The 27,321-nt window shown below is 48.2% G+C and overlaps 2 protein-coding genes across 3 annotated transcripts in view; both read right to left on the bottom strand.

Annotated features, from left to right (window-relative positions):
- ppip5k1a (diphosphoinositol pentakisphosphate kinase 1a) overlaps window positions 1-3,319 on the bottom strand; it is a 62,740-nt gene extending 59,421 nt beyond the window's left edge. The window contains exons 1-3 of one of the 2 annotated variants that reach the window (XM_084436710.1): window positions 3,289-3,319; window positions 960-1,324; window positions 550-873 (exon numbers count right to left, since the gene is read on the bottom strand). In XM_084436710.1, the coding sequence (XP_084292836.1) occupies window positions 550-705 (156 nt within the window). In that variant the 5' untranslated portion in view covers window positions 706-873; window positions 960-1,324; window positions 3,289-3,319. Of the gene's footprint in view, window positions 1-549; window positions 1,325-3,288 lie in introns of both variants that reach the window. The other variant, XM_084436709.1, reaches the window with a different exon arrangement.
- Window positions 727-23,655, bottom strand: LOC311308327 (aggrecan core protein-like; the record flags this gene model as incomplete). Its single annotated transcript, XM_084437288.1, has 23 exons — window positions 727-1,118; window positions 1,219-1,324; window positions 5,731-5,889; window positions 8,908-9,031; window positions 9,274-9,460; window positions 9,889-10,033; window positions 10,266-10,348; window positions 10,585-10,743; window positions 12,143-12,256; window positions 16,029-16,142; window positions 16,264-18,084; window positions 18,224-18,319; window positions 18,404-18,697; window positions 18,821-18,948; window positions 19,034-19,208; window positions 19,525-19,794; window positions 19,896-20,189; window positions 20,285-20,412; window positions 20,951-21,125; window positions 21,978-22,269; window positions 22,364-22,455; window positions 22,770-22,815; window positions 23,530-23,655. 23 exons carry the CDS (start codon window positions 23,653-23,655, stop codon window positions 727-729), a joined length of 5,520 nt encoding a protein of 1,839 aa, XP_084293414.1.
- Between the last annotated feature and the right edge of the window lie 3,666 nt (window positions 23,656-27,321).

Raw genomic sequence — 27,321 nt, forward strand, 5'->3', positions numbered from 1 at the left:
TTTTTGTTTAAATCGGAGTGCGGTATGGTGTAGTGTGGTTTAGTGTAGTGTAGTGTGGTGTAGTGTGGTGTAGTGTGGTGTAGTGTGGTGTAGTGTAGTGTGGTGTAGTGTGGTGTAGTGTGGCGTGGTGTAGTATGGTGTAGTGTGGTATGCTATGGTGTAGTGTGGTTTAGTGTAGTGTGGTGTAGTGTAGTGTAGTGTAGTGTGTAGTGTGTAGTGTGTGGTGTGTGGTGTAGTGTAGTGTAGTGTGTAGTGTGGTGTAGTGTAGTGTGATGTAGTGTGGTATAGTGTAGTGTAGTGTAGTGTAGTGTGGTATGGTGTGGTGTGGTGTGTAATGGTGTGGTGTGGTGTGGTATGGTATGGTGTGGTATGGTGTGGTGTGGTAGTGTTGTGTGGTGTGGTGTGGTGTGGTGTGGTGTGGTGTGGTGTGGTGTGGTGTGGTATGGTATGGTGTGGTATGGTATGGTATGGTATGGTGTGGTGAGGTGTGGTATGGTGTGGTGTGGTGTGGTGAGGTGTGGTGTGGTGTGGTGAGGTGTGGTGTGGTACCGAGTCTGCCTCCTGCTCATCCTCGTACAGCTCCATGTCTGTCCTCATGCTGCTGCTTCCGTCGTCCTCTGGGCCCTCGCTCTCATCGTCCTCGCAGCCCACGAAGAATCTGGGAGCGCTGCGCTGGCTCTCGCCCGGGCTGTTGGGCAATGACATCACAGTCGCCCGCTGCAGCCCTCAGCGTCCCGCCGCGCCATCGCACACCCAACACACCACCCAGGCGGGACGCTGATGGGGGGGGGGGGAGCACCAGGCCAGGGGGCGGGGTGGTCCTGGACGTGACCTGGGCTGGGTTGGACTGTGGTGGAGGGTCCTGGATGTGACCTGGGCTGGGTTGGACTGTGGTGGAGGGTCCTGGACGCGTGACCTGGGCTGGGTTGGACTGTGGTGGAGGGTCCTGGACGCGTGACCTGGGCTGGGTTGGACTGTGGTGGAGGGTCCTGGATGTGACCTGGGCTGGGTTGGACTGTGGTGGAGGGTCCTGGATGTGACCTGGGCTGGGTTGGACTGTGGTGGAGGGTCCTGGGTGGTGGTGGTGGGGGTTGGGAATTGAGGGACTAGGAGCAGGGCTGTTAGGGACTCAGGGGACAGGTGTTCAATCTTAAGGAAGGTTTTTAGGAGGTTGTTGCTTAAATCTCCTCCTTCGTGCAGCAGACAGACTCAAATTACTGGCTTGGGCTCCTCGAGTCTCTTCAGGGGCCAGAAGGGTCCGGTCCAACAACAGCCCACTCCCCTGTGTGTGTGTGCGTATGCACGTGTCCAAGAGGAAAGGAATCTTAGAAATAGAAACACAAACAAACAGAAGTTAGCTTAGAGGCTAGACAACATTCTACAGCTGCTAGTGTTCTGTGGTATTACTGTACATGAATGTTTGGCAGGCCCAGTTCCATACTGTTTGGCAGGCCTAGTTCCATACTGTTCCATTGGTTGAGGCAAGGCCTGGCTCATCTTTAGCAGCAGTCAGTATGACGTAGTGTTAATCACCCCCACGCCTACTCTAATGTTATACTGTTGGCCTGACTTCAGCAGGATGCTACAATCTGGACCTGCAAAATATCAGGCCATCAAAAGCTGCTGGTCTGAGTGACCCCTGTGGACAGGCAGTGGCCTACATCTCCCACTAAATAAAAGTCAAACTTTATTTGTATAGCGCATTTCATACAGAGGCAAGACAATGCGCTTTACAGAGAGCAAAAGGGGGGGGGGGCATAGATCCTGCCCTTACATTTTCCAGAGAGAAGCAAAAAGCCAGTTCACCCAGGGGCCACTAAGCCCTCTGTTCGTTGTAACCAGTGAGTCATTACCCTGTTAGGCGATGTCATGGAAAAAAGTTTACCCTCAGACTGGTAGAAAGAAACATGTCCTAGGCTTTGCTTTAACTCATAAAAAATTATTTGGCTCAATCAAATATCAAACAGGGCAGTTAGCCAACAGGTGGATTGTACAGGATATGCTAAGTAGATTACTAAAAGTGCAACAACATACAAAATTGGAACAACAAAATCATAAGAAGATCATTCATCTTTGATCAGTTATCATTGATAAACAAAATTGATTAAGTGGATCCAGCTGAGTGGTGGTAGCATTAGCCTAAAATCTAGTCCTTCTAGAAATAAGCCTCAGAGATTCAGGCACACAAACATCTCTCTCAATCAGTCATCCGTCATCTTGTGGATAGCACACACAGTATTTAACTGAAGCCAGGCAAACACCGGGAAATCCTTTTTACATTACATAATATTGGCACATGGTTTATTTAAAGTAAACTCTTTCAATGGTTAAGTGGATTACTCAAGGCTTTGGAGTTGGGGCTTACATTCCAGTTTGTTGGTGTGAAATTATGTTATATATGCATCTGTGTAACATAAAACCGACAGCGATCGACTACCGATGTTTTTTTAACTACAAAAGTTATGCCATCCATTAATGACAGCACGCTGAAACTGAAAAGTGGCAATAGATTTACGAGCACATGCGAAAGCTGCTAAACCAAAACAGCACATAGGGGATCCTAACTCAATCATTACTCATATCAGGTGTCACTGGACACAGCCGAACCCAGATTCACCCCATTCCGGTATTAATGTTCTTGTCTCAACCTACAGTAGCGGATCAGCTCCAGGCTCATTCTCCAGCCCTGCCTGGTATAACAACATGGGAACAACCATTCAGCAACAAATTTTAAAATTGTAGATGCAGTATCACACAAAACAGACAACCCCAAACCCTAGAACTTCAATTATAACGTTAAGAATATAGCTAACTGACGTGTCATTAATTTACCACAACAATATATACCAGCTACTGTATAATTAGCTAGCAGCAAAAGTGTAGTGCTAGTTAAAGAGCTAGCAAATTCCATGTATTTAGCTAGTGGATCAGCAAGATCAGCAAGATAGCCTAGCACTAGCACTAGCACTAGCTAATTACAGTGAATATCTGCCTATATGAGAAGAGGAGCAGCCCATAGCAAACTCAGTTGTTCTTTCAGCTAGCTGTATATTCGGCCAGCTAGCTGTGAGCTGGGAGCTAGCTGACTTGGCTAACGGCAAATGTCTCGCTAGCTCTGTAAACAAGTCTAACTTAAAACGTTAACTAGTCATACATTTTATGAGGATCAACATGCCGCGGTTAGCTGGCTAAAAATCAGACCTGCAAGATTTGCTGATGTTTCCTATCAAATAATTATAATATAATACCCATAACTGTCATTGACATTTAGAAGAGTCTGTTACTTACGAGGTAATTGTTCTGTATTTCTGCCTCGTCGCTTCTCTGTTGACAGCTTGTTGTCATGAAGCCTACATTTGCAATTTTTCTCTTCCTCTTTTGGTTTTATGGCGGATCCTCCAGCTTAGAGGTGCATTCCGCCACCTATTGTACAAGAGTGTGCAGTATCATGTCAGCCTACATTCTATATCCCCACCAGTTGTAGCCCTGTGTTATGATAATGATAATGCAATCCCTTATTGCATTTCAAACTGCAATACATGCAGGTACATGAAAATGTAAATGCAAATCACACAAATGCATTTTAATTTAAATATTGAGTTAAAGAATGCATGCAAAAATTGAAAAAGAAAATGCAATCCCATTTGCACTGCCACTTTGAATAAAGAGGCCAAAAACCTTTTATGAGAATGAAAATGCAATCCCTTACTTCCATACATAACTGGTAAATGGAATTGCACATCACACGATTGCATTTTAATTTTAATATTGAGTGAAATAATGAACGCAGAAGTTGAAAATGAAAATGCAATCCCAATTTGCATTTTCAAATTGCATGACGAAGAATATTGAATTGCCAATTGGAAAATGCATTGCCATTTAAATAAAGACACCAAAAAACGTCCATACTATGTCACCCAAGAACGTGAAAAGTGCCTTCCTGCTGAGTCCTACCTACACTCAGTGCCCACCAACCCCCTTAGACTTCAATCTTGTCCTGCCTCTCTGATTGTATCCAGTGTTCAGTCTGAGTCGTGTCATAATAACTTCCTCTCTTCTAGACCCAACTGTAGCTGTAATAGGCTCTTTGCACAAGCTCCACTACTTCCATCATGAGGCGGCTGTAGCTCAGTTGGTAGAGCGGGTCGTTCAATGTTCGAAGGGTCAGTGGTTCGAATCCCAGCTCCGACTGTCCACATGTCTAAGTGTCCTTGAGCAAGACACCTAACCCCAAATTGCTCCCAATGAGCAGGTTAGCACCTTTCATGGCAGCTACCGCCATTGGTATGGGTGAATGAGAGGCCATTGTAAAGGTGAAGGTGCGTTAAGGTGTAAAAGCGCTATATTAGTGCAGTCCATTTACCATTCCTGAAATTCTACAGGCATCTTTATGTCCTATACTATTGGATGGAAGTGATTAATCAGGTGCGGCACACCTGATCACGCCTGATTAATCACTTCCATTCAATAGCATGGGACAGGAAATAAATATGCCTGTAGAGGTTCAGGAAGTAGTGGAGCTTGTGCAAAGAGTTCATTGTTGCTAGACTTTTGGATGTGTGGTATCCTAGCTCTTGAGGAGATGCGCACCAACAGTCCAGTAGAGGGCGCTCTTGCCTTATCTTGGTTATTGTATTACAGGTAGTCAACGGCAGACAAGTGTTATGGTGCATTCGTTTATAACTGGGAGGTGGCAAATTGCGACTTGCTACTAGGAATGATTAAATAAAACACCTCATGAACTCGCACTTCCTCGTCGCAAATTCAGATATGTTTCTCAGCCCCCAGTTGCTCGAATGCACTAGATATAACTAGGTACCTGTGATATAACTAGGTAACTGTGATATCATGGTATATAGATATAACTAGGTAACTGTGATATAATGGTATATAGCTCGAATGCACACAGGTCGGAGGTAGGTATTTTGCCACTTGCGACTTGCTACCTCCGACCACAAACGAATGCACCATTAGACCATAGATGTGCACATGTAAAGTGATCTTTCGACCATATGGCAAACATGCAAGTAAAGTTCAGTACTTTTACTAGATGTGTGGACCTCAGTTATTGATCAAGATATGACACATAGTAGGCTAAGCCCTCCCTTCCAGGTCCTCTTCCCATCTGTGCTGCCAGATCTCCAGTCCCTTTCTTCTAATAAGTGACTTCCCTGTATACTTTGGAGTCTCTACACACCACCACCCTATCTGGTCGGACCTCCTCAACCCACTGTTACCCAATTATGACTGTCAACAGTTCCGCTGTGTAAGATAAATGACTGCGGTCACGTCATCTACACTTCGGATAATCGCGGTCGCGCTATCTCCGCTTCTTCTCCCATTCAAAGCTGACTGCGCATCTACATCCGTACTTTTTACGGTAAAACATAAATATCCCATTGAATTCTGTATCGGCTTACCTTTAGACTTCAATGAAGTGCTCAGATCAAATTGTTTCAGCAAACTCCAAATGACTCTTGTTCAACACATCCTCTTGTACATCTTTCATTAATTTTTACTGCAGGATTGTTTAATAATGTGATATTACAGTCATAACAATATCCCATTGAGTTCTAGGCTGACCTTTACATTAGCATATATATGTCAAATCAAATTGTTTTCAGCAACCAACACCATATTTATGTTTTACCATAAAAAGCAAAGTAGATGCGCAGTCAGATTTGAATGGGAGATGAAGCGGAGATGGCGCGACCGCGACCAGAGGTTTACTGAGACCCAGCAGGCGTCCAGGAGGTCGGGGATGAGATGTCCAAGGTGGGCCAGCTGTATGCCGGCTGGAGAACCCTGGGGCTGGACCTCTGTGATGCCGGCTGGGTGGCTGATGGGAGTGTGCGCTTCTTTATCACAAGGCCCCGCACTGTGGTCCCCCTGAAACAGGGGTGCGCGGATTTTGGCTACACTGCAAACACAGAGTCAACTCAAAACCCTGCAGTAGCCTAGATCCAGCTGGGTCTTAAAGGCCTCTTCAAAAGGAAAAAATATAACAGTTGAGAAGATTGCAAAACAATTTGGGATAAAACCACTGATGTATGTTAATGGATAGAACCCCCTGGTAGTGGTGGTGTGTCCACAGTAATGACACTCCTTTTCACACAGGGTCAACCACTCATAGTAATGCCATGTCATCTTCAAATACAGTATTGTAGCCTACATACTGTATGCATATAGTTGTTTATACCTCGTGCACTGTAGCATTGTATTCATCCACTGTAAACTTCACAGCATATTTAAATGGATTACTGGAATAATCAGGGACAATTAAGTGGCCCTCTACTTCTGTGAAATATAAATATCTGTACTGTATCTTAATTTACCTCAGCGGATGTAGGTGGTGGTCTATTTTCAGTTTTATTGGACACTGGTAATAACTTATTTTGTTAAAATAGATAGGAAATGTGCTTGTGTAAGATTTGGTCACCCCCTTTCACCTTACAGACACGCACACACATGCACATACACACGCACACACAGAGTGTACTATAACAAGGGCTCCTTTCACTCACAGAGCAGAACTGACGACATCAGCTACCAGCCCTGTTGGGCAAATAGAAATGTACAGTAATTTTATTATTCCAGTGACTCAAGGCCACATCCTATTTACAACAGCCTGCTGCCTCAGAAACACAGGGTCCACTGAGACCCAGACGGAAGGTGAAAGACTCTTTTGTTGTCTTTACCTGGAATGTTTGGGTGGTGACCCTCCTGGAATGAGACGGGAGTGATTGATCTTTGTTGTGCGTCAGGTCTCCAAGTTAAACAGAGCTCCTATTTTCTGCTTAGTAGAAATCATAAGGACTACTGTGATGATTTAAAAAGGTGTGTATTACAGCCACATACAGAGGTGCATTGCACCACTTGTCTGACAGTAACAAGATTATTGTCTAAGGCGTTCCATTTTCACTGCAGGCATACAATAAAACTCGAACCAGTAACAGTATTTTTATTTGGCTTTCCTTTACACATTTTGAGAATACAGACATTCAAGCATAAACTGGTAATTTCAGGCACATCAGGATAGATTCTACAGATCTTCAGAAATGGGAATATCATACCTAAAAGTGAGTTTTGTTGCAGGAGTGCCTTAGACCAGAAGGATTATCATTAGAATTCAGTGCCATATCCAACCATTTATATTCTATGCTGTCCACATGACGGTGTATATTGTGACGACAGCAGACGCTACATTGAAATCAGACCTGCCATGAATGATGAGGCCTGGCCTGGCTCATAGTATGATCCATACTCTATTTCTGTTCTGAAGGGAGCACAAGGTGAATTCTTTGATTGTAATTCTCTGTTTCTGATAGGTCACAGCAGGCGAAAGGGAGGCACAGCCTCCACATACAGTAACTTGAGGCATAAGAAGTGCATGCGTTAAGCAAACTTAAGGACTAGAAGAAACTCGCACTGCGATGGGGTGTCCTGAGCCTGTCTCGTGAGGTTATATTAGAAAAACATGGAACAGATACCAGTTTCTTCATGAGAGCTGGTTGATACACACGTAGAGATGCTATGCACTGCACAGCCTGCTGGAAGATGCCGGCAACACCACTGAACACAAAGACAAGAAAAGACTGAAACATGTCCTCTTGGAGTCCATTCCAATTCATCTACAGCCTCTTAAATTAATACAACGAGTTTTACACTGGACTGAAATTGAAGTGGAATAGACCCCAATCCTGTTCCATTGATCAGATTCCTCGTGGGGCTGTAGAGAACCCTCTCAGCTGTTTGGCAATGACAGGCTCAGTACATTGCAGTACCAAGCCTGCCCAGTGTGCAAGATACTATTACTTTGTGAACTCAATAAATAATTGGATGTGTATTCACATTACGTGCTCTGCTCTAGACAACTGATATAGGTCTGTGGCATAAACACTACAGCATGTTGCAAGTGGGGTTTGCTTGCTTTCTCTCATGGCTCGGATTAAATACAATTTTACTAAATAACATTTCCCCTATTAACCATTTATTTTATCGGGGCATTTTGCTCCCAAACTAAGGTTTGTCTGATTTTTTCACACATCCAAAGATGCCTGTCAGGAATCTATATCCCACGCCAGTTGTTCAACAGAACCCTTTACAGTACCTGCTTTAGAACCCTTTACAGTACATGCTTTAGAACCCTTTACAGTACATGCTTTAGACCAAATCCTCAGGTGTAAATGAATGAAATGAGTTGGAAAACATCAAACATGCTTTGATTTTCAGATCCCTTTAACATGTCACATCCTCTTCGTACAAGACGTTGGTGACTCATAATTGCTTGCTGCAATTGCACATGTAGCACACCAGATCTGTCTCTGCTGTAGGCTACTTTGCCTGGTTCATACAGTATCTGCTGCAAACAGACATGAGTAGAGAACAACCACCTATCAAATGCTGCTCTCCTCCCACCGTGAGTGTGCAGGCAGCTTCAGTAACTCTCTGACAGTCAAGTATCTATCCGACTGAACCGAACCATCCCTTGGCTCATACCAGAGTGCTAAACCACCTCTTCATATCATTCAGTCTAGGTGGAATATTTACGTCTGGATTTTTTTTCCTGTTGTGGAACAAACCTGGACCTGATCAAAGAGAGACTGATGATCATCTATAGTCACACAAGTCTGGTTGGCATGGCAACAACTCCCACTTAATTAACAGCATAACTCAGCAGGTTGATACAATTATAAAACAATTTTTTTTTTTTTAAAAAGCATAACTTTTGGGAACAAAAACAGCAAATCAGGATAATTTTTCTTTTTTTAAATAGTCACATATTAGAAACAAACATAGGAAAATGGTACTGCTCTAGCTTGCTTTGGTCTTTTCATGTATCTACAAGGTGGACATTTAAAAATGTAAATCTTCTTCCATAAGATAAAAATGGCATTTGTGCTGTACATGTTTTTGCTCTTTGTCTGTTATTCCGCTCAGTGAAGTCTGCTGCTGGTCGATCCTGATCGATCTCTGGTTGATCCTGATCGATCTCTGGTGGATCTCTGGATTCTGTTGCTGGATGTGACTGCTGTTGGTGACACGCATGCACGCATGCACATGCATGCAGGCACACGCACGCACACACACACACACACACACGCACGCACACACACACGCACACACGCACGCACGCACACACACACACGCAGGCACACACACACACACGCACACACACACGCACACAGTATTTGAAACAACTTTAATGTACCTGATTTTATCTGATAATGAGGGCTTGGAGGAAATGACAGATTTTTGTAAAAGAGCGAGTACTCACACTGGATACATTCCACCCGAGGTTTCTCCCACTGTCCGTCTGCCAGGCAGCGCACCACAGGAATGTGGCGCTGTGTGAAGCCAGCGTTACACTGGTAGCGGATGATGGAGTTGACTGGGTACTGCTCCCTCTGCTTCCCAAACGACCTGGCGTTCTCCACTACAGGCGGAGAGCCACAGGACACTGGGGGGAGCAGGGACACACCAGATGAGATCTCACCTGGCACAGCCTTGACAGTAGGCAAAAACATGGTTCCTTAATGTAGCTACATCTCCCTCAGGCCATATAGAATAGAATATACTTTATTGTCCCCTCAGGGAAATTTGTCTTGGACTCGTTTGCTGCACAAATCAACTCTATACATAGAAACAGAGGAGGACAACACATCACATGTCTCACATACATATACTACACACAACACGTTGTCCACAGCATATTGCACATACAAAACCCATTACACATATTACTCACAACACATTGCACATACACAACACATTGCACATACACAACACAACACATTGCACATACATAGACTATTGCACACAACCCACATTGCACTCGTATCAGATGTAAAGTGTACAGGCTGACCACACCCCGGTCTCTGTGTGTACCTGGGCCGGTCTTGCAGGTGAAGGGCAGATGGTAGTTGCAGGGCACGTCATTCCACTGGCCATTCTCATGCCAGATCATCACCACACAGTCTTCTCCAGAGCTGAAGTAGTTGTCGGGCTGGTTTGGCCTCCAGTTCTCAAATTGCTGAGGTGAAGGCAGGATGTTAGTCTATAAAGCGTTGTCTCTACACTAGTCGCCTGGAGAGCTCGCAGTAAACGTGCTGTTTAGCAACGCATACGCATAGATAAGCGAGTATTTTGCGGCAAGTTAATGTCTGAGGACCTGCACGGTCGGCCGCAGACGCTCCAGAGGGATGCAGGAGACGCGTGGCGGACGAGGGTGCGCAGTGAAACGCAGGTCTACACGGTTGACTCACCACGGGGGTCCCGTCTGTCCAGCGGAAGTCATTCTCCACCGTCTTGTCATTCAGGCCGATCCACTGATAGTCCTGGGCGTTCGCTTCATGGATTAGGGGGAAAAGGGTGATAATATGCTCTCACAATCTCTCTCTCTCTCTTTAACACACACACACACACATGCGCACACGCAAACAGGGGGACTGCCGACGGAAACTAGCCTTTAGGCTAAAATCCAGTGCATTTACACTGTGTGTTAATTAAGGTACGTTGTCCCTCTTAATCAAATTAACTAAAACAAACAAACAAACACACACACACAAAGACAAATACACTCACAGTTGACAAAGTGCTGCTCCTCGGGCGTGATGATGCTGACCAGGTGAGCGTGGAGGTCCCTGCAGCGTTGCTCTGCGTCCAGCCAGGTTGCCCTCTCAGGGAAGTGCAGGTAACAGTTCCCCTGAAACTTGGTCCAGCCCTCCTCACAGGGCTGCTCATCTGGACCAGCAACACAACAGGTGTGAAATCCACGAGCATCCCAGCGTCACAAACTCTCAGTTGAAACTTCCTTCAAACCTCATACTGTACATGACACCTGGGACAATCACACATGGCCCTAGAGGCCATTAGCAACACTAGTCCTAACTTGGGGGAAAACTATCTTTTCAACTCTAACTTGAAACTCAAACGATCCTTTTAGTCCATAGCTACAGGGTAAGTAAGGTTGGAACGAAAACCAAAATACTGCAGGCCCGTAGCCAGGGGGGGATCGGGTGGATCGAACGAACCCCCCCTCACGACCAAAGGTCCAGAATTTAAGACCAAAGGTCCAGAATTTAAGTCCAAAGGTCCAGAATGTAAGACCAAAGGTCCAGAATGTAAGACAAAAGGTCCAGAATTTAAGACAAAAGGTCCACACTCCCCCCCGCGTCAACAAATCGCCCGACAATCAAAATAATCTGTCCGCCCGACAACCCCCCTGCCCCCCCCTCGAAACGATACGGGCCACTATTGGAAAAAACGAACCCCCCCATCCACAAGGCTGGCTACGAGCCTGTACTGTATCTATTACCCAATCTCTTCCATTCAGAAGCACACAAGGATCTTCTCAACAGCCATGTGTGGGTTATTGGTGGTGGTACTGGTAGCTTCAGCTGATACACAGTGCTTGATAGTGCACAACCCCTGCAGTGTTTCAAGGCTCATACTTGGAGGTATGCTTTTACTTTTGACAAATTATTTTTGTCTTGCCTAAGAAGCCATTATGTAATTGTTTAAAAGTCAGGTATCCAAGCATTACATCTTTCCATTATGGAGTCATTGCAACAACATGGAAAGTTGGTAGATAGATATGTCCAGTAGTAGTTGACCTGCGGGCCGCTCCTTGCAGAGGGACATCTGTATACGTAGTAGACCTTGATAATTTCCACAGTTTTTCTCCAGTGTAACATTCAAGGGCTTCATTCATTCCACCACCACACCTTAATGACTTCACAAATTCACTTAACGGCTACTTCAGCTACTTTGCACACCTGCTGACAAGGAAGGGCAATAAAAACATACCTCTATTCATCACCCCTTAACCTATCCCTCTCTCTCTACCCCAGAAAAAAACACAGAGCACAGCCCAGAGTCGGGTTGCCTTCAGGCACTGATCTTTGTCATTGATCTTTTCCTCCAAATGCTGATGGTCAGGATTTGGGATGGTAAAGCTGATCTTAGATCTGTGGCTTACGGCAATTACACAACCTCCACACGGCATCCACACAGCCAACTGACTCAAACTCCAAACCATCATCAAACATGCTAATGAAGACCAGTGGCTTCACATCTACATTGCTCCTGTTGTTTTTGAGAGGTTGTTGTTAGTATTCATTAGCTGAAGCCGACCTCATACCGATCTCGCAGCGGTCTCCTCTGTAGCTGGGCAGGCATAAGCATTTGTAAGAGTCCGCACTTTCAACACAGGTGGCTCCATTGGAACACGGGTTGGAATGGCAGATATCAACCTCTGTAACAAAGGGGTGCGGGTGAGACCGGCGTCTCAGGGGGAGACGGGGGAGGGACGGGGGAGACGGGGGAGATGGGGGCGATGGGGGAGGGACAGGGGAGACGGGGGAGATGGGGGAGAGACAGGGGAGATGGGGAACAGACAGGGAGATGGGGGAGAGACGGAGGAGACGGGAGAGATGGAGGAGAGACGGGGAGATGGGGGAGAGACGGGGGAGATGGGGGAGAGACGGGGGAGATGGGGGAGAGACGGGGGAGATGGGGGAGAGACGGGGGAGAGACGGGGGAGATGGGGGAGAGACGGGGGAGACGGGGGAGATGGAGGAGAGACGGGGAGATGGAGGAGAGACGGGGAGATGGGGGAGGGACGGGGGAGACGGGGGAGATAGGGGAGGGACAGGGGAGACGGGGGAGATGGAGGAGAGACGGGGGAGACGGGAGAGAGACGGGGGAGATGGGGGAGAGACGGGGAGACGGGGGAGACGGGGGAGATGGAGGAGAGATGGGGGAGATGGGGGGGAGACGGGGGAGACGGGGGAGATGGAGGAGAGACGGGGGAGACGGGAGAGAGACGGGGGAGATGGGGGAGAGACGGGGAGATGGGGGAGAGACGTGAGATGGGGGAGAGATGGGGGAGATGGGGGGGAGACGGGGGAGACGGGGGAGATGGGAGAGAGACGGGGGAGAGACGGGGGAGATGGGGAACAGATGGGGAGACGGGGGAGAGACGGAGGAGACGGGAGAGATGGGGGAGAGATGGGGGAGACGGGAGAGACGGGGAGATGGGGGAGAGATGGGGAGATGGGGGAGATGGGGGAGAGACGGGGAGATGGGGGAGATGGGGGAGAGACGGGGGAGATGGGGGAGATGGGGGAGAGACGGGGGAGATGGGGGAGAGACGGGGAGATGGGGGAGAGACGGGGAGATGGGGGAGATGGGGGAGATGGGGGAGATGGGGGAGAGACGGGGGAGATGGGGGAGAGACGGGGAGATGGGGGAGATGGGGGAGAGACGGGGAGATGGGGGAGATGGGGGAGAGACGGGGGAGATGGGGGAGATGGGGGAGAGACGGGGGAGATGGGGGAGAGACGGGGAGATGGGGGAGAGACGGGGAGATGGGGGAGATGGGGGAGATGGGGGAGAGACGGGAGATGGGGGAGAGACGGGGAGATGGGGGAGAGACGGGGGAGATGGGGAGATGGGGGAGAGACGGGGGAGATGGGGGAGATGGGGGAGAGACGGGGGAGATGGAGGAGAGACGGGGGAGATGGGGGAGAGACGGGAGATGGGGGAGAGACGGGGGAGATGGGGGAGATGGGGGAGAGACGGGGAGATGGGGGAGAGATGGGGGAGATGGGGGAGAGACGGGGGAGATGGAGGAGAGACGGGGGAGATGGGGGAGATGGGGGAGAGACGGGGAGATGGGGGTGAGACGGGGGAGATGGGGGAGAGACGGGGAGATGGGGGAGAGATGGGGGAGATGGGGGAGAGATGGGGGAGATGGGGGAGATGGGGGAGAGACGGGGAGATGAGGGAGATGGGGGAGAGACGGGGAGATGGGGGAGATGGGGGAGAGACGGGGGAGATGGAGGAGAGACGGGGGAGATGGGGGAGATGGGGGAGAGACGGGGAGATGGGGGTGAGACGGGGGAGATGGGGGAGAGACGGGGAGATGGGGGAGAGATGGGGAGATGGGGGAGATTGCGGTGAGACGGGGGAGATGGGGGAGAGACAGGGAGATGGGGGAGAGATGGGGGAGATGGGGGAGAGACGGGGGAGATGGGGGAGAGACGGGGGAGATGGGGGAGAGACGGGGAGATGGGGGAGAGACGGGGAGATGGGGGAGAGATGGGGGAGATGGGGGAGAGACGGGGGAGATGGGGGAGAGACGGGGGAGATGGGGGAGATGGGGAGAGATGGGGGAGAGACGGGGAGATGGGGGAGAGACGGGGAGATGGGGGAGAGACGGGGAGATTGGGGAGAGATGGGGGAGATGGGGGAGAGACGGGGGAGATGGGGGCGATGGGGGAGAGACGGGGGAGACGGGGGAGATGGGGGAGAGACGGGGGAGATGGGGGCGATGGGGGAGAGACGGGGAGATTGGGGAGAGATGGGGGAGATGGGGGAGAGACGGGGGAGATGGGGGAGATGGGGGAGAGACGGGGGAGATGGGGGCGATGGGGGAGAGACGGGGGAGACGGGGGAGATGGGGGAGATGGGGGAGAGACGGGGGAGACGGGGGAGATGGGGGAGAGACGGGGAGACGGGGGAGATGGGGGAGATGGGGGAGAGACGGGGGAGACGGGGGAGATGGGGGAGAGACGGGGGAGATGGGGGAGAGACGGGGAGATGGGGGAGATGGGGGAGAGACGGGGAGATGGGGGAGAGACGGGGAGATTGGGGAGAGATGGGGGAGATGGGGGAGAGACGGGGGAGATGGGGGAGATGGGGGAGAGACGGGGGAGATGGGGGCGATGGGGGAGAGACGGGGAGATTGGGGAGAGATGGGGGAGAGACGGGGAGATGGGGGAGAGAGGGGGGAGATGGGGGAGAGACGGGGAGATGGGGAGATGGGGGAGAGACGGGGGAGACGGGGGAGATGGGGCAGAGACGGGGGAGACGGGGGAGATGGGGGAGATTGATAGAGACGGGGAGATGGGGGAGATGGGGGCGATGGGGGAGATGGGGGCGATGGGGGAGAGACGGGGGAGATGGGGGAGAGATGGGGGCGATGGGGGAGAGACGGGGGAGATGGGGGAGAGACGGGGGAGATTGATAGAGACGGGGAGATGGGGGAGATGGGGGCGATGGGGGAGATGGGGGAGATGGGGGCGATGGGGGAGAGACGGGGGAGATGGGGGAGAGATGGGGGCGATGGGGGAGAGACGGGGGAGATGGGGGAGATGGGGGAGGGACAGGGGAGATGGGGGAGGGACAGGGGAGGGTGGATCTGGGAAGTCATGGAATCAGAATACTTAGAGCTGTTGCAACATCATGGTCCAGACTTTAGCTGTACTGCGATTTTACATGATTGAATAATGACATTTAAGTGTTGAAACGTGTGAATGCTAGCTTCATTCATAAGTTTGGTAGAGATGTACAGTGCATTATATTGCATCTTGTCATATTTGCAGTTAGCCTAAGTCTGAATCAGCATTTTTGTTGGGCAGCAGATCAGAGTTCAGATTCATGTACTGTAGGCACAGAGTGCGTGTACCCTGGAATTAGCAGACATGCAGCAGTACGGAGATGGAGCTTAATGGAGCTTATTGGCATACAGCAGAGCAAACACAAGGTAGGACGACAAGACAGTCACCCTGAACCAGTGTGACACAAAGAAAGGGCCAGGACCTCCACATACACACACGTGCTGCCACCCCCGTAGACATACTGTAGTGTGACATACAACACAAGTGAAACCCAATACAGATGCAGGCAACATGAACCGATGACAACACACAACACAACACATCTCGACACAACACAAAACAGAACCAAGGAACAAAAAAACTCGCCAAACATAACAGGAGAATTGTTATGGATAAATGCGTAGCTTAACACCCGATTAACAGAATGCAACAGAGAATCAACATAGTGTAACCATGCAAGGAGTACACTGATCAGAAACATTGAAAAACTTTACTTGCAAAGATGTTTTACATTTACATGTACAGTACAAGCTTCAGAAAGAGAGTCCAATCAGAAATCAGAAAGTCTAAAAGCTTTGAAGATGTTCAATTTAGCATATATGATCTCCCATCGTGAGGACTCACCATACTGGCACTCCTTCCCTGTCATCCCAGGAGGGCAGTGGCACAGACCAATGCCATCCTCCACTGAGCACAATCCTCCACCACACGGGTTAGGCTCACATGGGTTAGGGCCACCTAAAGACGAACATAGAGCTGCAGTTTGTAATCATTTGGCATTGATCATTTTGATTGCATCGGAATACCAACAATTTCATAGAGTGGTATCACAAAGACCCAATGAGAGAGAAGATCTCACCCTTTGCTGATGCCGGTTCTTCCATGACAGAAGGTGTCGGCAAGAAGATGGCAGGGGCTGTGGTGGCCGCAGCAGCCAGACCTGCAGGCGCCAGGACAGGACCAAAAGTAACATAGATCTCCTCTGTGGTCATCACCAGCTCTGCTCCTGCCAAGGCCTCCTCGGGTCCCTCCGTGCCTACGGCCAGCTCCCTGTCGCTGGGAGGAGAGGACACGATCATGGGGTGGGGGTCTCCGGAGTAAGCCCCAGAGGAAGCACCGCTAGCTTGGGTTGTGTAGGTCTCCCCACTGCCTGAGTGGAGGCCACTGCTGGTGCTTCCCTCTCCACTAATCTCCACTGGCCCCTTCCCCAGCTCCATGGAGACAGTGGTCACTGTGGAAACTTCAGTCAGGACCTCATCGGTCATGAAGGTAACTACCCCCTCTTCTGCGCTGGCAGACCACCCAGATCCAGATGTAGAGGCTGCAGACGTGGCCCCCGATGGGAAACCAGATGTGTAGCCTCCACTGTCTCCAGAACCGTACTGTAAGAACCCAGAGGTTTCCTGCTCTCCTGACGGTGACCCCGTGAGGTCTGTGAGCCCTGACCCCAGGAAGGTCACACTTGAAAAGAGCCCAGAGCCACTACCCGAGAAGGTTGAACTGTCGAGGTCACCGCTAGACAGGCCGCTCGTCATCCCTGAGCTGTCCCCGGAGCCGCTGAGCTCCAGACGGCCCCCGCCCAGCTCCTGCTCCCTGCTGGCGTGCGGGGTGGACACCTCCCACAGTTTGCCGTCGATCAACAGGACCTGAGTGTCTCCACTGCCTGACTCCTCCCCAGACATGCCGCTTGAACCTGAGAGAGAGTGTCCCCATGGAAATCCACTGAATCCAGAAAACTCCTTGCCAGAGCTGGAACCTGAAGACATGCCAGAAAACTCCCCGCTCTCCCCAGAGCTTCCAGAGCTGTCCGACGTCGAGCCGCTATCCTCAGAGCCGAAGCCAGAGCCGCTGTGTGATCCCGACAGGTCTCCACTGCCACTGAAAGTCGCTGAGCCCATCCCGGAAGGAAAGGTCAGAATCCCTGTGCTTCCCTCACCAACCTCCAGAGAACCTCCAGATCCAGAGCCCTCTCCGGACAGAAGAACGTCACTTCCTGAGAAGATGACTGTTATCCCAGATCCCTCTCCACTGAGCCCTGAGCCAGACAGGTCTCCGCTGCCCAGGCTCGACGCTCCTCTGGGAATCACAGCAATCCTGCCGCCTGAGGCTCCCCCAGATCCAGACAGATCCTCAGAGTGATCACCAGACAGATCTCCAGAATGATCACCAGACAGATCCCCAGAATGATCACCAGACAGATCCCCAGAATGATCACCAGACAGATCCCCAGAGTGATCACCAGACAGATCCCCAGAGTGATCACCAGACAGATCTCCAGAATGATCACCAGACAGATCTCCAGAATGATCACCAGACAGATCCCCAGAATGATCACCAGACAGATCTCCAGAATGATCACCAGACAGATCCCCAGAGTGATCACCAGACAGATCCCCAGAATGATCACCAGACAGATCCCCAGAGTGATCTCCAGACAGATCCCCAGAATGATCACCAGACAGATCTCCAGAATGATCACCAGACAGATCCCCAGAATGATCACCAGACAGATCCCCAGAGTAATCACCAGACAGATCCCCAGAATGATCACCAGACAGATCCCCAGAATGATGACCAGACAGATCCCCAGAATGATCACCAGAGGATCCACTGGCTCCAGATGCTCCAGAACCAGAACCTGACGGCTCTACAGAGATGGGAGCTGCGACAGAGGGAAGGACTGTGGAGAAAAGAAAAGAGAATAGAGGGCAAGTCAGAGGAGAACACAAAGAGAACAATAAACATCAGTTAACTTCATCAATTACTCTTATATCCCTCATGTTGTTGTTTTTTATATAAAGAGAGATGTGATTACATACCAGGCCTCATTAAATCAATTATTGATGTGCGGTTAACCAGAGCCTCTTCTATTTCTGTAAAGTTCAATCCAGTTTCATTGGCAAGATAGATGTCCGCTGAGGAGAAATCAGTTTGATGAGATTAAATTGGTTTAGATAAAAGTCCCACAAGTCACCCAATGAATGATGTCAGTTGTTTACCTCTGAAGCAGTAGGCATCATATCTGGCATATGGGCCTGGGTAGCCAGTCTGGTTGGGGTGGGAATAGATAGTGTGTACCCCAGTCCTGCCAGCCCCGCACTGGGCCCGAGGTTGGTTAATAGGGTAGCGGACGCTACGGTCCAGGAGCCAGCCTGCACGGCACTTGTTAAAACCCAGTCTCCAGGCAGCGAAGAGCTCTCCTGTGGAGGCCAGGGTAGCGTTCTGACCCTGACAATGGGCCAGGGCCTCGTCATAGGTGAAACCCTCACTGGAACCTGCATGAAAAAGCTGGCCTGGAGGGGAGAGAATAGTGGAAAAGTGGGAAGGAGGGACAGCGAGAGTTGAGGGAGTGCTTTCACAAGTGTCATTTCTACTGCAATTATACAACAGAGGTCAAGGGTAAGATCTTTTCTCACCCTTGAGCCTGTCGATGTAGCAGTATACATCATATCGCTCATCTGCTGGCCTCAGGCCGTAGGACCTCACTCCTGGCAGATGCTCTAGGTCTCCAGCACACTTCTCCCGAGGAAACACGATGGGATACCTGGACAGGAAAATAAGCAGGATTATTCACTGAATATGAATTACACAGGTATGAGTCCTCCTCATCACCTTCATTCCAACAGTACCTGACAGTCTGGTCCAGGAGCCAGCCTGCATCACACTGGTGGAGGCCGGCCAGGTAGGCCGCCTGGAGCTGCTCCGGGGAGGCGATGGAGGCTCCAGCACTCTGACACGCCAGCTGGGCCTCCACAAAGGTGAACAGATAGCGGCTAGAACCTGCACGGTAGTGGAACACCACGCCTAGACAAAGAGAGGAGAACGTTTGAAAGTAATTTGTTTATTTTGGTGGATCCGGTTCAGTTTCATCGCAATGCACTACGAACACAGTCTTTGCTTAAATTTGCCAGAGCAGAATCATCATAATTCTCATAATAGAGGGGATATCACCTCAAATTCAATGTGGAATACTTTTGCATGGTGATTCATGTAATTATCACCTCTCTAGGGAATCATGAAATTATGTTTTGGGATCAATATCATACTTCCACAGCATTGTATTCTGAACATACAACATTAAACTTAGCTCAGATTTGGCTCATATCTTCTTGTCACTGACCTGCTGGAGGCGTCACATCGCCTGGTCCGACCGTGGCTCTCTGCAGCCCCTCGGTGATGAGCTCTGTGCCGCTGGGTGGGTGGGGTAGGGGCAGCTCCGTGAAGCTAAGGCTGGGGGGCCTCTGGGTGACCAGGGCTCCCTGTGCCTCGCTCTCTGTTGTGCTGCTCCTGAAGAACACCTCGGGGCTCTCAGTTACCTTGGTGACGCTTAGCACGCCACTTCCATCCTCTGTCCCCGACCGCATGCCAGAACCCTCCTCATCAGAGGATTCTGGGTAAGACATATGAGGAGGAGTAACATGGGTCATGTGCACATTCATTAGAGTAATTTGTTTACCTATAGGAGTCATTGTACAGTAGCACAGAACCTACCTGTGTAGCAGAAGGCATCATATCGGGAGTCTGGGTGAGGGTATCCTGTCTGGTTGACATGTAGGTACACTGTCCTCACCCCAAGAAGTCCCCCTCCACACTGTGGCCTGGCAATGTTGATGGGGTAGCGAACGCTCCTGTCCCCGAGCCAGCCTGCACTGCAGACGTCCAGCCCAGCCTGCCAGGCCAGGTAGAGCTGGCCAGTGGTGGCTAGCTTGGCTTCCTGCTTGGAGCACTGCTCCTCAGCCTCGGCATGGGTGAACTTGGCCACAGACCCAGAATAGAACACCCTGCCTAGGTCAGAGAAGGATGATGGCAGACTATTATGATGGCTTAAAATGAACATGGGTCAACCAGAAACACGTGTGAAGGATCAGAGATGTATGTACCTGTCATCTTCTCAGCGAAACAGTATACGTCATAAGTCTCGTTGACGTCTCTTACTCCATAGGTTCTCACCCCAGGGAATTCATCTTTGTCTCCATAGCAGTTCTCGCGTGGGTCATGGATTGGGTACCTATGATTCAAAGAAAAACGGTTACTGAGGTATCTAATCCACAATGTGCGCTTATCCACAATTACCATCTATTATTGCTATTATTGCATTAATAATACCAATATGTTTAGTTGCACAGTAACTGGAAAAATCATCAGCAATAGTTTAGCAGTATTTAGCAGTGTAAGCTTCCCTTGTGAGGTAATGTCAAACAGAGGTGATATCAGAGACATGTAAACAGAGTTGTTTAGGGTTGGCCAAGCGTGCAGGGGTGGAAACAGGACAGAGGAGAGGCTGTAAGTCTGGAGGAAGTGACACGTTCAGGGGCTCAGTCCAGGCAGACGTCTGTATTTAGAAGGTTTGCTCAACCGAATGCTAACATTAAACTCTGTCGAAATGGAAAACTTTCAAACCAAAACACAATGGTGCGTCATCTTCTATCCGTATCCACAGAACCGAAAAAGTGAGCTGTTAAGTTCTGTCACTAGGTGAAGGGACACGCACATGAAGAAGAAGCTAGATTATGCCAGTAAGAGATGTTTGAGTGTAACAGACACACCTGACAGATTGGTCAGAGAGCCAGCCGGCATCACACTGATGGAAGCCGTCGTCATAGGCAGCCTGCAGCTGCTCAGGGGTGGCGATGACAGCACTGTTCTGGACACACGCTGCCTTGGCCTGCTCAAAGGTCAGACTGTAGCGTGTGGTGATGGCTCTGTAGTGGAACACAATACCTAGGGAGGGAAACAGGTTTCAGACGACAACCTTTTCTCCATATCGCTTCCTGGATGCTAAGATGGTAGGCAGGTTAACTACTGTAGGCTACTGACAGCCTCCTCTACCTCCAAAGCAACGTCATAATTATTTGGCACTGTAATGTGTGCTGTTGTAGTAGGCTACTACAAGCTCTCCCGGTACAGCCTGGAACATGGCTTATAAATACAGTTGAATAGGCGTGTTCAATTGTAACCTTTGATTGACTGGTGATTGAAAAAAAACAAAAAACATAAATGACAAAAGGAATTAACAATAACACTGCAGATTACGAGAAAGCTGAATGACATATCTTTTCTGAATTATAGGAATCGTGGGATCATAGGCCTACAGAATAGATTTCCTATACTTCCTTGCAAATTTGTCTTGTACTGCTGCCGGTAAGGACATTTTACAAGTGTCTGCTCTGCTTAAATTTGAACGGCTTCTGAAGAACGTTCCAAATTGTTTGCATAAATTAAACATGATAAATAGACATCGCAATGAGGGTTTCAAAACTTACAGTAGCTTCTGTGAAACATTCGCAAAAGGAAATCAAAAGTGAGGCTAAAGGCAAAAGCGCCTACTTGGCAATATTCTCTGCCTGCACATGGAGGGGGACTAGCCTATACATACACCATGCTACATTTTGCATCAATGAGTAGTATTACTACTCCCTCTTGAGGCTGAGAGCGGTATTTCCAGAAATACCCCCAAAATACCATTGAGATCCCGTGGGTAAGATTACTACTCCCAAGGGCTCCCTACTCTACTACAAAGTCAATTTTTCCTATGTAACAGAACAGGGAGCTGTGAGATTGTTATGACCCTACCTTGAACCTGGATGTGGACTGTGTCATGGTTGTCCTCGATGCCATGCTGGACCTCACAGCGGTAGGTGCCTGAGTCGTTGGAGTGCAGCTCTGTGATCTTAATGCTGCCGTCTGTGGGGTTCATAGGGTAGCCTACCATGTGAACCCTGTCCAGGTAGTCCTCCTCTATCCGTATCCGTCCTTCCATGGCCACAAGGATGACAGACACCTTGTCCTTGGAGACGCGGCTCCATTTGATGCGGTGAGCGAGGGGGGCTATGAGGGGGGCTCCTGGGTCAGGGACAGAGTGGTCCTGGGAGAGGGACGGGCATCACAGCTACTCAATGATAGGACAGCAAATGAATGAACCATCTAACTGAATATTTAGCACAAATATAGACTCCCACCTGGAAGTAGCAGGGTAGTAGCATAGTACCGCCTAGTAGAGGGTACTGTGGGCGCTTCAGAGGGATGCTGACACTCAGGACATCCTCAGGGTCTTGGGAGGATGAAGATACGCATATATAGAAACATACTTGCACACAAATACTAACACATACATACTGGACTGTGTATAGCATGGAATAATATTGTTGTTGTATGTTGTTGCTCAATATGTTTTTGTTACTTGAGCAAGCTACAAATGAATTGCCCCATGTGGGATCAATAAAGTTGTCTGAATCTGAATCATACAGTATGTACACATCCGCAATAAAGGGAAATGTTATTTCTTGTACAGAAAGCATATTGAAACGTACCCAGAAAGGAGTGGTCCTCATACATAAATGATGAGCTGAATGTTGCTGAGCTGACTTGCAGAAACACCGATAGTAATAATATCCACTTGTTCATATTTTACCTGAAATCAAAAAGAAAAAAAAAACAATTCACCACTATACCATTTAAATGTCAGATATTAGTCATTTCTACAGCTCTATGAATATTACAGAAAACTCTATCAGGTTTTAAACCCTTAAGGTACCAACCCATCCTGTGCAGTTTTCCAATACTGCTCCCATAATGCATGACATCATGGCTAACATAGTGGAGGGCAGGAACAGTACACTATTATGAGTACAGTACGTTTTGAATTGCCATTTCTAGACCAGCTTAAGCATAGAAGTATAGCCTAAAGAGTGCAGGGTGTTTGAGTTAAAGCTAGTGAACAATGTAGTTTTGCTGAAGGAACATGACCAACAAATGAGCCATGAGGGTGAGACTTTCACCTAACACAATTAGTTACTATGAACCCCATGCTATTTTCAGACTGGCAGCTACACCCCCACATAATGTAGAACACAACACACGTTTTCCACACTAATCTTAACATACATAATACTGTAAGGCAGTACACACTTAAACATGGACTATAATGCCAGTAGTAACATCACAATGAACGGTGGATATATTCAAAAATACAAGGCAAATCTTAATCTTTACACTTGCTCAAAGCTCTCCGGTTTGGACTATGCTGCCTTATACAGTGTGTAACTTGCATGTATGACTTGCAGTGTGACTGATGAGTGGAGGACAGATTTATATGACGGAGAAGCACGGAGGAGCATTCCCCTACTGGGCCGCTGTCCTGGGATAACCTCTCAGGTGAGCGACAATTCCGTCTGCTCAGGCTGAGGGAGGCCACTCTGGCAGGGGCCACGGATTCTACAGGTCCCTGCCAGCTGAAATGCCCCATGGCCATACCCATGTGGAGGACTTCAACCGGACACTTTGTGGCAGTAGAAATATAGATTAGACTCACTTTTTAGTGCATAAAGGGTTCCATTATGTAGATGTGACCCACAAGAAAACTGGTATAGCAAAGAGTTACCTTGTAGGCATATGACCTGAAACTTTTTGTTTCAAACTAGGAGGCGCGAGGCTTTTCAGGCATAAATTGACTATAACATCTTGTTTCACTAAGTGACAGTTAATTAGCCGTCAGGTTATGCGAAAACAGAGCTACCTCTACACTGTGTCCATTCAGCCAGTGTGGTGTGGTCGAGTCCCATAAGAGCAGGTCTGTTCCCCCCAAAGTTGGTATTATAGGAGCTCTGACGACATTAAGGCCAATGTAAACACTAGTGCATCCAGAGGACGCCCTTTCCAGCCAACTGCAGACCAATGGCAGCTGAACACTGTTCACATTCAGATAACTGGGTTGAAAAGTGCCAGACATGTGAGCAGCTGAGGTCCATGTTACATGAGTTTGTTATGGCTCACTTTGTCAGACAGCAAAGGATTTTGAAAGTGGGTCCATCTTAAAATCATAAAATTAAAACGTGGCCATTATTTAAGATGCACTCAAATGGGCACCGGAATTGCCCTTCTTCCATGTATCACATCAAGGGGCCTGTCTGTAGGGAAGCAGCCACACTTCACTATGGAAAGACTGGTCTTTATTGGTTTCAATTAGACATTTAAGACAGAGCTGGGAACAACTGTTCCATGGTAGCCTACCAGAGATGCGTTGGAGAGGCAGTCACTCTGAGCAGACAGTAGGCTAGTGATAGAGATGATGCTTGCAGGTCACTCACTCAACACTAGGCATATGTCGTCTGAGTGAATTCACTGAAATGGTTCAACACGAGTGACCAACTGAATCGATTTAGATAGGCTAGCCTAGGCTACAATGACAATTCAATTGGTAAAAGCAGAGCAACAGACAAAATAAAGAAACCAGACAGACAGACAGAAAGAAAGAAAGAAAGAAAGAAAGAAAGAAAGAAAGAAAGAAAGAAAGAAAGAAAGAAAGAAAGAAAGAAAGAAAGAAAGAAAGAAAGAAAGAAAGAAAAAAAAAGAAATCAAACAAACACCGGCACTTATTTTAGCCGAGTAGGCTACCTTCTGAAATGAGAACTGTGAAAAGGTAAATCACTGTAGTGGTGTCCTCCGTGTTGTTTCCAGGGATGTGAAGATAAATCTCTGAAGGGATTTCTTTAGTGCGCGAGTTAAATCCCAGTCAGCAGGTGACCTCTCTCAGGAAGAGCGGAAAGTCTCCTCACAACAGGAGCGAGTTTAGCTGTCAGAATGCAAGGAGGTCGAGGAGAGGGAATCTCAGATGTTAGGGGAGGGAAGATGGAAAAGAAATGTATTCAACATAGCCCACCTCCTTTTTACTTTATGCCAGAGAAATGAGGTAATGGTTCACTTTTACAGCCCTTAAAGCTCAATGAGATAACTTTTTTATGGTTCAATATTCACTTTTACTTGCTATTAGTTTATGAATTGGCCTTATAGCAAAAACCCAAAATAATGTTTGTGACATGAGACTGCATGAGACCCTGTGAATGTATTATTTTAGGGCCCCTCTTATCCGAACCCAACGGGACCGAAGGTCATTCGTATCTCTGAAATGTCCAGATGACTGAAACTTCTGTTAAAATGCACCAAATTCAATAAGTGGTATACTTGTTTCATATAGACTCATAATAGACCCTTAATTACTTGTGAAAATGCATCAAAATTGCAATCAAATAGCCAACTAAACTCATATAGCCTAGAATAGACCTACAGTAGCCATAATAAAATAAACGAATTTCCACTTGACTGCATGCTTTGATCAAATACAGTACTTTATTCTCAAATGAGGCTTACGCTTTCTGGCTACCAAGGAATGCAGCTCTCGCGGACTCGTTTGCGTTTTGCGCTCGACATCAGATTCACTTCCCTTGAACGGAAAATAAATCAAAACGCCGCTGATATCGTGACTATCAAGGAAAATGTCGAAGGGTATATATCACCAAATGAAGATAACTGATGAGAAAGTGTGTGTTGTGTCTTGACGGATATCTGAGGAAGATATGAAGATTGAAGACGCGGAACGTTGCAGTCGGCGGTGGAACCTGAAACTGTTCAACATCCCTGAGACTATCAATGAAACCGCAGAGGATGTGAGAAGGCAAGTCTGAAATATTTGGTACAATGGCTCCAGAGGAGAAGAACAAGCCTGGCTTTCTCATTGACACTGTGCACCGACCGTATCGGTTGTCCAAGGGAAGATAGGAGCTCTCGTCCAGTGATAGTGCAGTTCACCATGCGCACCTTTAGGCAGAGAATCTGGAGGGCTTCGGTGAGCGCTACGGTGATGAAGGAGAAGAAGCTTCGACTCGCGGAGGACTTGACGCACTGGGAGAGGGTGTGTCGACAGAAGCTTTGGCCCCTTGTCGAGAAAGCACGCAAGGAGGGGAAGAAAACATCGTGGCACGGTGCTGATGTGATCATCGATGGAAGAAGAGTGTCCGCTGATAAAACTACTTAGGTCTCAACTGACTCTACGGCCCTTGCACTCTATTTCCTTTACATGTGTGTTTTAACACACGTCTGCTGGCCAATCAGAAAAGAGTATTAACCCAGGCCATGGTATAATGTGTGTTTACCCGTTTTATTTAGGGTATTATTTTGAAGTAATAATAATGAAATGGATCGGCCTTAAAATTAAATTGGATTGGCCGATACGATCCAGCTGAAAAGGCCTAGATCGGCACCGATCTGATCCGGGATCGGTCAAAAAGATTGCTGAATGTAGTTCCTTCCAGTAGCCTTTAGGTGGTTCCAAAGGGAGCATATAACTGAGGAAATTGATTCGAGGGAGAACATTCATTTTAATAACCGAGATTCGAGAGTGAAAGGAAAATGGAGAGGTAATCCACTTTTGCAGATCATTCTTTACTTCTGCAAGCACGCTCTTATAGTTAACTGACACAGTGTTTGTAACTGAAGGGTGGATAGAGACCCCCAGGTATTTAAGATTCTGGACCACCGGTATATCTATTGGAGTAGTTAACTGTTCTGTAGCCTAGAAGAATTCAGAGGCATTAGTGCAGATTTCGCCCAGTTAATCTTATATCCGGATAATTGTCTAAAATCCTTAAATATATTTAGAAGGTGAGGAAGAGACTGGGAGACATTTTCAATAAAAAGCAGTATATCATCTGCATATAGCGACAGATAGTGTTTTGTGTTGTAAACAGTAATGGGATCATGATTAACCGATTGCCGGATAGCCTGTGCAACCGGTTCCAAAGATAGAACAAATAACAGAGGGGAGAGAGGGCAGCCCTCACGTGAACTACGGGAAACTGGGAAAAGTTTAGAACAGATATTACCCGTCAACACCATAGCTGTTGGGTTAGTATACAGTAGTTGAACTATTCTTATGGAATTTTTTCCAAAACCCATGCGCTGCATTACAGCCCAAATAAAATGCCACTCAAGACGATCAAACGCCTTCTCTGCGTCCAACGAGAGAATAGCTTCGGTAGTTTCAGTAGAATCTGAAATTTCCAAAACATGAAGAAGGCGACGGATGTTGTCTGAGGCTAGACAATTTTGGATAAAACCTGTTTGATCCTCGTGCACCAGAGAT

Source organism: Borostomias antarcticus (genome assembly GCF_949987555.1).
Source record: "Borostomias antarcticus genome assembly, chromosome: 4".
NCBI lineage: Eukaryota > Metazoa > Chordata > Actinopteri > Stomiiformes > Stomiidae > Borostomias > Borostomias antarcticus.